This window comes from Azolla caroliniana, unplaced genomic scaffold (assembly GCF_043228905.1).
Source record: "Azolla caroliniana isolate FFs.n. ecotype wild unplaced genomic scaffold, voAzoCaro1.0.p SCAF_13, whole genome shotgun sequence".
Lineage (NCBI taxonomy): Eukaryota > Viridiplantae > Streptophyta > Polypodiopsida > Salviniales > Salviniaceae > Azolla > Azolla caroliniana.
In genome coordinates, this window is record NW_028230448.1 from 17,595,886 (window position 1) to 17,608,482 (window position 12,597).

At 38.0% G+C, this 12,597-nt stretch overlaps 1 protein-coding gene across 1 annotated transcript in view; it reads right to left on the bottom strand.

Moving 5' to 3' along the window:
* The window catches only part of LOC147856455 (vacuolar protein sorting-associated protein, putative (DUF1162)), a 45,100-nt gene that overhangs the window by 2,746 nt on the left and 29,757 nt on the right, over window positions 1-12,597 (bottom strand). Inside the window, exons 18-30 of the mRNA XM_087329916.1 lie at window positions 12,267-12,535; window positions 12,029-12,114; window positions 11,848-11,949; window positions 10,719-10,980; window positions 10,187-10,612; window positions 10,002-10,101; window positions 2,720-3,067; window positions 2,450-2,574; window positions 2,215-2,382; window positions 2,014-2,139; window positions 1,837-1,926; window positions 562-668; window positions 323-471 (exon numbers count right to left, since the gene is read on the bottom strand). Of these exons, the coding sequence (XP_087186042.1) occupies window positions 323-471; window positions 562-668; window positions 1,837-1,926; window positions 2,014-2,139; window positions 2,215-2,382; window positions 2,450-2,574; window positions 2,720-3,067; window positions 10,002-10,101; window positions 10,187-10,612; window positions 10,719-10,980; window positions 11,848-11,949; window positions 12,029-12,114; window positions 12,267-12,535 (2,358 nt within the window). The remainder of the gene's footprint in view (window positions 1-322; window positions 472-561; window positions 669-1,836; window positions 1,927-2,013; window positions 2,140-2,214; window positions 2,383-2,449; window positions 2,575-2,719; window positions 3,068-10,001; window positions 10,102-10,186; window positions 10,613-10,718; window positions 10,981-11,847; window positions 11,950-12,028; window positions 12,115-12,266; window positions 12,536-12,597) is intronic.

Below are 12,597 nucleotides of genomic sequence, written 5' to 3' on the forward strand. Positions count from 1 at the left end.
AAGATCAATTCCTTTTATTTTCACTTCAACCGACCTAATTTCAGGTTACACTGATTATCTACTACAGTAATTACAAGTAAGCCTATCAAATTTAGATAAAGGCTATTAATCCTATGACTACTGAAAGATAATTGATCGGCAAACAATCAGGCTCAATAGCAAGATTAGTGATCTTACTATGATGCATACCAAAGGGCTTGAAGCCACAATGTACAGGTTATGAAGACTAAGACTAAACAATCATTAATATAAACATCTAAATTTCATAAAAATTTCAGGTAGCCAGTATCAAAGGGAAGGTTTTGTGGAAACAGAGGATTACCTAGAGTAAGGCCTTGCAAGTCAACTGACCCATTTGATGGATCGAAAAATACATCAAGGGACGAGGCTGCTGAATCATCAAAAAGGGAAGTAAATGCTGGCGGCAAAAGCTTACTACCTTTAGCAATATAAACTGCCCTCAATGCATACCTAGAAGAAAGTTAACAAGGGATTCATGTCAAATTAAATAGCATATATTGAAGAAGGGAGTTCAGAAACGAAATAATACATGTTCCTTACCAAGAGTAATGTTGCACACATTTAATTGCCAGTTGACGGAAAGTAAGTAAAGCATGGCACAAAAGAACACCATTCAACTGTACTGTAAATCCTTTGATGGTTGGCACCTATGATAAAGAACAATAAAACAAATACATGACACGCGATAAAATTGTCACAAATTCACAGTACATCAAGATGTTGATGAGGGTTATATATGTTAGATCAAATGAATTGGTCATTATAGTTAAAAGCAGCCATTGAGACAATCCAGCATCTGTAACCTTTGCAGTCATTGTCTGTAGTCAATCACCTAATAAGAGAGATTGAAAATCATAATGTGAGGAGAGAAAAAACGTTAGAAATAACTCGGTCATTGGAACTTCTAGGGCAAATGGTGACAATTAATAGAAATCATTTTGCAGTTGAGCACTAGATCCTTCCAAGAGAGCACTAAAGAATTTGATCTCCTTGCATTGCTAAAAACTTCTAATAATATAGCATTTTTAAGGACTCAAATTGTTAGGAATATAGTGAATCAACTAGATAGGCATATAGAGTTACACTCACAGAGATGTATATATGGCAATACAAACTTTCTAATACATATGAGAGCAGCTCACAATGGTAGTTCTCCCGTGCGTTCACACCTTAGAGCTTAGATGGGACCTTGACTGTTGGATTGTTAGTTGATACAGATTATACTCACAGCAGCTGTGTAAGTGAAAGAGATTTGATGTGTTTGGTCCTACTGTCATTAAATGTGCTAGATAGTAGTGGGGATATTGTTCCTTTCTGTCAACTTATTTAATATGACCTAGCTCCCAAATACAAGCTAGTGCTAGATAGTACTTATCTTGAAGTCAGTAGCTAGTGCTAGTGGGGATAGTAGTCAGTAGATAGTAGTAGGGATATTCTTCCTTTCCGTCAACTTATTTAATATGACCTAGCTACCAAATACAAGCTAGTGCTAGATAGTACTTATCTTAAAGTCAGTGGCACATATTTCAAGAGTAAGTACATCTTAACTTGCCAACAAGGAATATGCTTTTAGTCAACCTGACTTCTGAATCTCGTTACCTTACTTCCCTCTTTCTTAAATACATTCCGTCCAACTCATCTAAGGTTTCTCACATTGACACCTCACCGACTGATATGGTTGGGTTGCATAATAGCTACTCCACATTTGGTGTGCTAGATCACAAATGTGCACTCTAAGAATACATGTAGGGATAAACTCACAACTTGGGGGTGATCATTGACTATATCTAACACATACTAAGTATGGTTCCATACCTTAATGAACGAATGTAACAATGCTCTGAGAGTTTCCTGAGCTGATGTATAATCTGCAAGACGCTGTCCAGGAAGAAAGCTACCCACTATCTGAACATAAGTAGGATGATATTGGTAAATTAATCCAAAACCAAAACCACTCATACAAGCATTAACTAAACAAGCTAGATCTTAGACCTTAATTGGATTGATTTCAAAGTGCTCAAAGTAGATTTGACGGCTTGAACTTGATTCTCCAAGAGAATAACGATAGAATGGAACAAGCTTCATCAATGTATCCTCATCTAAGTTTAAATCGATGGCCTGAAAAGCATGTTGTCAGTTAGGAAAGAGGAGGTTTGAAATACTTCTAGGTTACAGTGGATAATTGATCATCACCTGAAGCAGAATAGACGAGTATTTCACATACATTGGGCTTGATACTTCATTGGAAATTATTACAGCCATATGAAGCACAGTTTCGCCAATATCGAAGCGATCTGCATTATGAACTCTCACCATTGCAGCAAATGGTGCTCCTTTCCATTTCTCATCCACACTTAAATTCTGCAGTAGAATCATGGCATCTCAAACTTTCACCAACTGTTTTAAAGATGTATACAAAATATATTACCTGCACTTTGAGCTGAAAAAGCATATGTTTGTGGGTATTTGAAAGTTCAACTAAAATTCTTCTCATCCTCATGGATATAAATGGCAACAGTTTTTCTAAATTATCAGGAGATCCTGCATCGATAACTTCATTGATCTGTTCAAAGTCAACAAACCCATGATCAGTTATTATTAAGGTTTCACTGAATATATAACAAGCTCGACAGTGAAATCACATTAATCCTTCATTAAGTCTTAGAACTTGAAAGATATTGGCAAACTATTTGTGCACATGCCTGTTTTTTAGCTTCAAGCAATGTTATTCCAAGATCATGAACAACAAAATTCATCTTTGATGAAGGACTGGAAATATCTGCTTGAGTTTGTGTCATTTTAGAGGATTTGACATCTTCACACACTCTCAAAACTCTCTGTCGTCCATCTGCATATATCTCATATCCTATATTTACCAAATCTAATCTTTTTGCTAAGTTCGATTCATCCAAGTTATATTGTTCCATTGTCTCTAGTTGGCTTTGGAGAGACGTTGGTAGTCCAAATCCTCCTTTCTGTCTCACAGGCTGGAATGACTTCCATGAGCTTAACTTATCTAGATTGATGTCCTTATATACCTGCACATCTGATGAACAAAAAAATCTGGTTAAATGTACTATCTTCCCCAGAAATTATAAACTTGATAGCATATAATACGTCGTTACATAAATAAGCAGAATTTGCTCAACTCAAAGCTTGAATGGAGCAAGAATTACGGTAAATTTGGAGAGAAAGAAAGAAAGATACATTAACATCTTGTAAGAGGCCAAAATGGCCTATAAGACCAAACAAGAGATTACATCTTAAGCGTTGTCTCGTCTTTGAGAACAAATCAAAATAAAATAAATATTACATAGTAAATATAAAAGTAAATAAGATGAAAAGAGACGAGGGAATCTGGTTTTTGGCACATGTGAGATTCTCAAGTTAGATATATTGTAGCTTTTGTCTTCGAAAGATCTCTAGCATAGAGAAAGAAAGAAAGAAAGAAAGAAAGATATATTAACGTCTTTTAAGAGGCCAAAATGGCCTATAAGACCGAATAAGAGATTACATCTTAAATGTTTTCTCGTCTTTGAGAACAAATCAAAATAAAGTAAATATTACACAGTAAATATAAAAGTAAATAAGATGAAAAGAAAAGAGACGAGAGAATCTGGTTTTTGGCACATGCGAGATTCTCAAGCTAGGTGTATTGTAGCTTTTGTCTCCGAAAGATCTCTATCATAGGTCGATCTAGAATGGAAATGTCTCAGAAGCGAGGGAAGCACCTACGATGGCTGGAGATAATGGCTTTTATTTGTCGATGACAAGGGTGTCGAGGTCGTGGTCCATGGGGCCGGGGCCTACGTGCACGGAAAATTGCCATTGCCTGATCAATCGTAACCCCTTTGTTATATCCTGGTTTGGATCCCATTTCTGTATCCTGGGGTTGACTTCTAGCATTAGGAGTGATGGAGCTAAAGAAAGTTGTGATTGTTCTTTGTGGATGAGCTTGTGTGGCTGTATTCTTCAACAACTTTTCCCGATGTCTCTTGAGCTCGAGCAAGAAAAGTCCTAGGCATCTTTGGTCCTCATATTCCATTACCTTGCGTAGTGGGCCAAAGCCTTGTTTAAAGATGCAATGGTATCTCCCTCTAATTTCATAAAAGACACTACAATGACAAACATAGTGTTCTTCAGATTCCACTCCTTGATGACACAATTGGCAAATTCTCTCTTCAAGAGGTAGTCGTGTATATCTGCCCACCTCAATCTGTAGCTGATGTGATGAGGTTCGCAGCTGCCCTATCACACTACGCAGCGCATAGGATAGATGTATGTCCATATAAGGTGGCCTTATGACAAATCCATCCTCCGATGTATATAAGAAGTGTGTCTTATAGTGGGCCATCTTTGTATCAAGTGGTATTTTGGGGCTGATCCATGTTATCTTGTTTTCTAAGTTAATAATATCAGTTCGGATCACTCTATTCTTTTCCACTTTGGTCATATTGAGATGGGGACAGTCCAAGCTATATTGGAACGGGGGTAGTGCATTTATACTCATGCCATGCGACTTGAACCATTGTTGCATTTCAGCATACCAACAATGAGTGTCTCCATTTTCAGCCAATTGTCTTGATGACATAAGTGCCAAGATAAAGTGTTCACCCACCAATCCATCATGATCTTGGGCCTTCCCGAATTGTAGCCTATCAATGGCATTTCTTACATTTTGTGGTGTAAAGAAGGTTGATTCATGTGGGCGTGAGGCATTCGGGTGGGGAAGAGGAGGTTGACTCGGGGTATCATATAGGACCTTTGCATATTCGTGCCACATTTGAGGTGAGGTCAGTTGTGTGGTGGGTTGCCTCTCATTAAACATTTTCCATGCTCTTTTACTCTCTCGTACTAGAAACAAGCGATACAAATGATCTTCAAATTTAGCCAAATACAATCTCTTCTTCCTCCTTACGAGGCGTTGGAAGGTTGCTCTCGCTTGGTTGTGTGCATAAATGCCCCGAGTTACATCACGTTGCAAGCATCTCTTTGTATCACGACATTCATCATCATACGAACTATTTTGTATTACTCTACCGAGTTTGGGGGGGTTAGCCGTTGTGTGAGGGAAGGCTTTTGTGGCTGCTTTATGCAATGATTTGGATAAACCTTGGGTAAGTTCTTCAAGGGGTGCGAAAGGATCCAAATCTAGCATGCCATTGTATACACCACAACTATAGACATCAATTGTCTCGCGAGTGAATAGATACCTAGCCAGCCCCCTCTCCTTAGCATATACATCCTTTGTGCATCCATCCTTTACCTCAAAGCGTAGATATGCATGATCAGCTGCCAAGCCAATAGGTCTTCCCGATATGGTGAACACTTTTATTTCAGGTATAAGAGATGGAGATCCCATTAGATAATCGACTGTGCTTGCACCCCCTTTTGGGTTCCAACATGTCAAAGCATCTGATCCAGGCCATTGTGACAAGCCATTATATATCACAGGTCCATGCGCGCTTCCCAAGGCTAGAAAGTGTTTTCCATATTCAGTTATAGCACTCATATCTTGAGCTTTTCTCTTTAGACCAACCTCTTCCGCCATAACTTTTCCATAGACAGCCTCGTCAATGTTAAATATAGTTGTTTGTTCATCCTTGGTTCGTGCATTAAAATCTCCTAATAGTATTATATCCCCCATAGTAGCAAATCTTATGATATCATCATATAGTGGTAGATATGGTGATTCACCTAGAGGCGCAAACCTTGAATAGGCAGGTGGAAAGTAGCAAATTGCAATATATAGCTCCCTAAGATCCCCTCTTTTTATGCATATCCACATGTAGCGTGCATCCACATCCTTATGTACAACATGCACTCTACCATGGAGCTCCTCTTTGCATAGCATAGTCACTCCTCCCGAACCTCTAGTGCTTCCTCGTGTCCGAGGTTGGGGGCGACATATTGACTCCCATTTGTATCCTTGGACCTCGGGGAGTTTGCTAGCCATGAAAGAAAGAAAGATATATTAACGTCTTTTAAGAGGCCAAAATGGCCTATAAGACCAAACAAGAGATTACATCGTAAGTGTTGTCTCGCCTTTGAGAACAAAATATAAAAATAAAAATAAAAATTACTCAGTAAATATAAAAGTAAATAAGATAATAAGAGACGAGGGAATCTGGTTTTTGGCACATGTGAGATTCTCAAGTTAGATATATTGTAACTTTTGCCTTTGAAAGATATCTAGCATAGGTCAATCGAGAATGGAGAGGTTTTGGAGAAAGAAGAAAGAAGAAAGGAAGAAAGAAAGATATTAACATCTTTTAAGTTGCCAAAATGGCCTATGAGACCAAACAAGACATTATGTCGTAAGTGTTCTCTTGTCTTTGAGAACAACAAATCAAAATAAATGTTCTAAGTAAAAGAAGTAAATAAGCTAAAACTGCTTATGTTAACTCATTGAATGGAGTTGCAAAAGCAAAACAATAGATTGGAGCCAAAATTTCTGCCCTCTGAAAATATCCACCATTAACTGATTCAATATGGAGGTTGATCAGATGCACAATGATTTCATCAGCGTAACCATTGAAGCTGTTATGACTTCTCTGAGTCGTGATTCCACTTTGGCACACAACACACTGGTCGTGAAGAAAAGTGCACCAGTAAAGGACACTGAGTAACTAAGGAAGTATACAAAAATGGAGTAGAACTAGTCAAATAGGGGGAAAGGCAATCCAATGGGCAGCCTGGTGTGAAACGACCACATTATGATGTAAAAGCTATAAAAGCCACCTTGTGGTGTCTTTTTAGGTTCTTCTCATTCTTAAGAATCTCCTAGTGATTAAAGCCCCAAACCTCCTCTCTACTTCCTTGTAACCAAGAGCTTAAGAGAGATTAGCGATAGTGTTTAGTGAATAAACACTAATCTCTCCCCTTGGTTGGTGCTAGACCCCCTTGAATAAGCATGGTGGAATAAAACATATATATTGTTTTCTACTTGTTAAGTGCTAAGAGAGTAAGTGAGAGTGTGTGAGAGAGAGATTAGTATTAATCATATATCATTAAGTGAGTTAATGGATTAGAGGTATTTGACAAATACCTCCGCCCACATATATAAGAATCCTAAAGGCCTAAGATTGATATATTTTCAAAATCAATTGTTTGACATGTTTAGGCACGATCAAGGATGAGGAGAAGCTCGCCACGGTCGTGGCAATACTCGATGAACATCACAAAAGTCCATAAATGCACAATTAGAGGGTGGGTTGGTGGCGTGCGTCTTCAATATGGAGAAGCTCCACACGGCCTCCCATTCATCACAGCGCCACGTGTCAAGACACTGGGCAGCCTAGTGTGAAGAGGCCACACTCATATTGTAAAAGCTATAAAAACCGCTTCATTGCGTCTATTATGGTTGTCCACATTAATTAAAGCATTATGCCTCCCCTTCTATCTCTCTAATTATAATTAAATGCTAAAAGAGATTAGCGATAGTGATTAGTAAGCCAAGTGCACATCTCTCTCAGGGTATACGCCGGTCTGACCCCCAAGCTAATGACATCAACGGGAGGAAAAACTCTATCGATTGATAGAAGTGATTCGGTGAGGTGCACGGAATCGACACAGCCTTATCCATATTTAATTAGTGTCCTCACCATCACGCCCATCATTGCTGTTAGCAAGATGGATGGAGACTCCAGTCCTACTTAACATTAAACAATGGGAAGTAATAATGGCTAGAGAAATTGGAACATTCTGGAGATTAAGATTTTAGATATAAGGAGATTATGATCTTCTTTGTTTGTGATAATATGACTCTAGACAAGGAAGGAAAATGGGATGATATAGAGATGATAAGGTCATTATTATAGAGAAGCGTGATGCATGAATGTATGGCCTATGAGACCTTACACATGACTACAAGGAATTGCAATGGCTCTCTATGGACAGATGCTGGGTATTTTGCAGATACCTTCAAGAACACAGATATTGCTAATACATGGCTAATGAACACCCCAACGTACAAGGATATCAGTGGGAATCGGCATGTTGTTCCCAACCATGGACACTAAGAAGCACTAGAGTTTTGGAGGAGTGTCTGTGTTGTACAAAAAGGAGCTCCATGATAAGAGTGCATGTTGTGCATAAGGATGTAGATGCACTTATATGTGGATATGAATCAAAAGAGGAGATCTTAGGGAGCTATATATTGCAATTTTCTACCTTGCCCCCAACTATTTGTGGTTTGCAGCTCTAGGAAAATCACCATATCTACCATCATATGATGATGTCATAACATTTACTACTATGGGGCACATAATACTATTAGGAAACTTCAATGCACAAGCTAAGGATGCACAAACTATGTTTGACGCCAACAAGGCTGTTTATGCAGAAGGTATGACAGAAGAGGTTGGTCTAAAGCAACAAGCTCATGATATGAATGAAGTAATGGAATATGTCGAACACTTTCTAGCCTTGGGAAATGCACATGGATTTGTGATATATAATGGTTTGTCACAATGGCCCAGATCAGATGCTTTGACATGTTGGAACCCAAAGGAAGGTGCAAGCACATAGTCGATTACCTGATGAGATCTCCATCTTTTATACCCAAAATAACAGAGTTTACTATCTTGGGTAGACCTATTGGCTTGGCAGGAGATGAAGCATGCCTAGGAAGATAACATATGTCATTCTCCACACTACAGGCAATGTATCCAAAACTGGTGAAGTCACAGAACATAGTTGGTATGATGAGGAATGTTGTGATGCCAGGGAATACTAGCAACCTGAAAGCTACTCAAGGGATTTGTACACACAAAAAAGCAAGACCAAGCTTCCAACGCCTTCTGATGAAGAAGAATTCATATTTGGCTGAATTTGGGGCACATATGTATCGCTTGTTCCTAGAACAAGAAGGTTAAAAAGCATCGAAAAAGTTTAATGAAAGGAAACCTACCAAACAACTGACCTCACCTCAGGTGTGGCATGACAATGCCACGGTATTGTATGATATCCCTGGGCAGCCCTCACTCTCCCACCCATATTGCAATCTTCAGGATCAGAGACCCCCGATGATGAGAAATTATAGGATAATCATGATTGGCCAATACTTGGTTGAATTATATTGCTCAAATCTAGGTCAGAATTGACTGCCATTGAGCTGAACAGGCAGGCTTTTGAAAGAGGTTTGTAAAGAATCTAACTCTTGTAGAGTTGGGGTATGAGGAAGTATAGTGCATGTGTGAGAGTGGGTGTGGGAGCAAGAGCAGGAATCAGAGAAAATAACCAGAAATAATAAAATACACATCAGGGGGATGACAGCTTATGCACTGAAGAGAAAACTATATTAATAAACTAAAGATCATAAACTGAACACAATTGGCCAAGGTGGTTTTACATACAAGTCAAGGCACTACCACATTAAACATGGTTGGTGGAGTCTACTCATAGATATCCACTCGAGTACAATTCTATCATAAGAATATCTAATACTCTTTGACCACATTTACACTTGACAACTAACTAGATATCACAATCAACTAGACAGTTCACATGGATTACAATAAAGTGTGCTTCACATTGTGCTTTTCTTCATAAGCACATGTTCACACAAGTTGAACTATTCCCGGTGCTTCTATTGCTTCAGAGCTCTCTCCATTCTAGACTGATGTCTGCTAGAGATTTTGAAGACAAAATTACAATGTAACTGACTAAAGAGTCTTACATGCATAGAGAATGGGATTCTCTAGCCACTTCTGTTCTGAAAGATGGGACAACATTTTAAGATGTAATCATTATTTCCATTTTTTTCTTTCTTTTCGCTAACTAGCAATGATTTCCAAAGAGAGAAAGATTTTGGTGTCAGGTGATAATGGCCATGATAATGGTATATGTACACTGGTACAATGTCCCAGTCTGTGAAGCAATTCCTATGGCTTCTAAGATCCCAAGCACAGTTGCAAGAAGGTAAAAAGAAATGCTACTTGGGCTTCCAAATGACTTGCAAATCTGATATCAAATCTTACTCGAAATGCATACAACAAGTTTGTGAGGTTGGCTTAGATCATCCCATGCATAGCCAGCAACTTCACCAGGTCCAACTGATGTAACACAATCACCAACACCCTAGATAAAAATACCAGCAAAATCTATGATTAGAAAATATATATATAGAGTATGAAAAGGCTGTAATATTCAGGAGTAGCAAAACCTTTTGAAAAAAGAATATTGATGTTCCTGGTAATACATTCTCTATGCGGTAAGGAACTGTAGATTCTGATTGCATACGGAAACGAATAACCAAGGATGGTCGTTCATCTTCAATATCCACAGACACAAATTGAAACCTATCTGACTGCTGTACTGTAGAACGAGCTTTCAGAACCTTGAGACTCTCTGTACTCTTGCAAATTCTAACAGAGAACGAACCTAATGCATTTACACATACAGGGCCTGACCAATCCAACCGATCCTCTTGCAGAGAGAACCGGACAGAAAAAATGGATGGATCTATCATGTCAGAACCAACATATGCTGAATATCCGGAGCTATTCGTAGGCTTCTGGCCTTTACTGAATCTCTTATTCAAAGCAAAACGATCTCCAGCTTCTAATAGAGTAGCAGCATTTTCATCTTCCTGCAGAGTAACCAAGGTCAAGCTCCTAGACATTCGAAAAACAAAATTCAAAGCAAATGTCACACCAACTAATTGCCATTAAAATGAAAAACAATTCAACACCAACCTGGAAACCATCCTGGCACACAGAAATAGGATTCTGAGAGTCATTTAGGACAATATATCTCGAGGTGATATGGATTGTACGAGTTGGGTACATTTCCCGGGCAGATGATAAGTCCAACGTCACGCCCAACAGGACTTGTTCTATTATCCCATTTTCATGTGGTACATCTATACTCAATTCAGTGGATCCTGAGAATGATTCAGGATCCAAAATTGCAACTTCAGATAATCTGCCTACTATTCGTAGAAGCCAATTACATGACCTGTTTCAGAACATAGTTATCTATTTGAAGGGCCAAATTTTGGGATATGGCAGTTTTTAATACAACATAGAATGTAGATAACAAGATCACTTAAAATGTTAAGCTATCAGGTTCACACATCACATGAATAGTCTCAAACATGTCACTTAGCCATGACATGATGTAAGGATAAATTATCTTATTATATTCTATTTGCAAGTTTGGAACAATTTTTGAATGAAAGTGTTCTTCCTGACTCCTAGCTATGAGATTGGTTACGATTGTTCACATAACTCTAATTGCATTATTATTTCCTAGTTCACCTCTGAGTTTCATTTTCTTAGAAATGGCAAACTTGAAGCTTCACATGAAGTAGAATAGGCTCATAAGAATCTCAAAAACACGAAACTCAAAAGATAGTAGATAGGCTAAACAGAATTATCGACTAAATAGATAGATTAAAAGCATGGAGTTAATTCAACAATGTAATATTGTGCAAAAGGAAAATTTAAATATTTTCTACAAAAGGGCAAAAACCCTCTTCATTTTCTGTCATTCTTTGCCTATTTTACAATTCCCTAATAACTACTTTCAATGTCACTATATACTGCTATCCTTATCAACCCCTTGTCATGTACACAAACAAAGTGTCTCTGGCAAATTTTCACAGGCCAGATCTATAATACTATTACAAAGGCCTAATATTTCCAGAATGCAGGTGGCCACCTGAATGTCCACCTAAGAGAAATATTTTGCAGTTCAACGTGAAGTTTGCTACAGAAAAGTCTGATAATTTCGATCAATATCATGCACTTGTAGTTGTGTTAAGCATAGAACTAAATAAAATATCTAACTTTTTTCTTCTTATAGACAAGTTAAGATTCAAACCTTTTAAGTAGTGACACTGTCATACCAGGGTCAATCACACTCCCAGCTTCACTTTCAGGCCATTGTATGCTCCTTTTTCTACTCCAGGGAGAAATGCTAGCCCTATTATAAATAGTGTTTTTGATGAAGAAGTCTAAAAATTTATATGCATACTATAATCCTGTAGAGAAACTATTAATACCATAATGATCTTGAGTTTCTTGTTGCACAATATATGAAGGCATTATTGCTTGCATTTCTCAAAGCATATTGTGTGTACACAAGCATCTGGAGGAAATAGCATGAAAAGATGTCATAAGGGTTCTAGTAGGTAATCAAGAAGATATACATCCATTATACTTAAAGTCAAATGTGCCATCTACACTAGTCTACATCTCCATTTGCAAACCAAGATATGTTTCCACTTCCATTATTACTACCTGTAGTACCCCATCATCTCCATGAAAAATCTTCAGCTTTGCATAATGATAATTATCCTGAAAATTTATGTCCATTTCAACCTCCTTAAAACTATCAGTATGTATAGGATCGACGGATTTCACAGAGCTTCTCCAATCACCAATATTTAAATTACTGCTTTTGAGCATAAGATCCTGAATTTCCACAGAAAAGAAAGGCTCTGTAAGGTCAGCATACACAGATACATTCCCTCCACGTTCAATGTGCACACCATTTTCGGGTGCAGTTGCTGCATAGGCAATAACATATACAATCAAAACAAGAAACAGTAAGAAAGGCATGATTGAGATA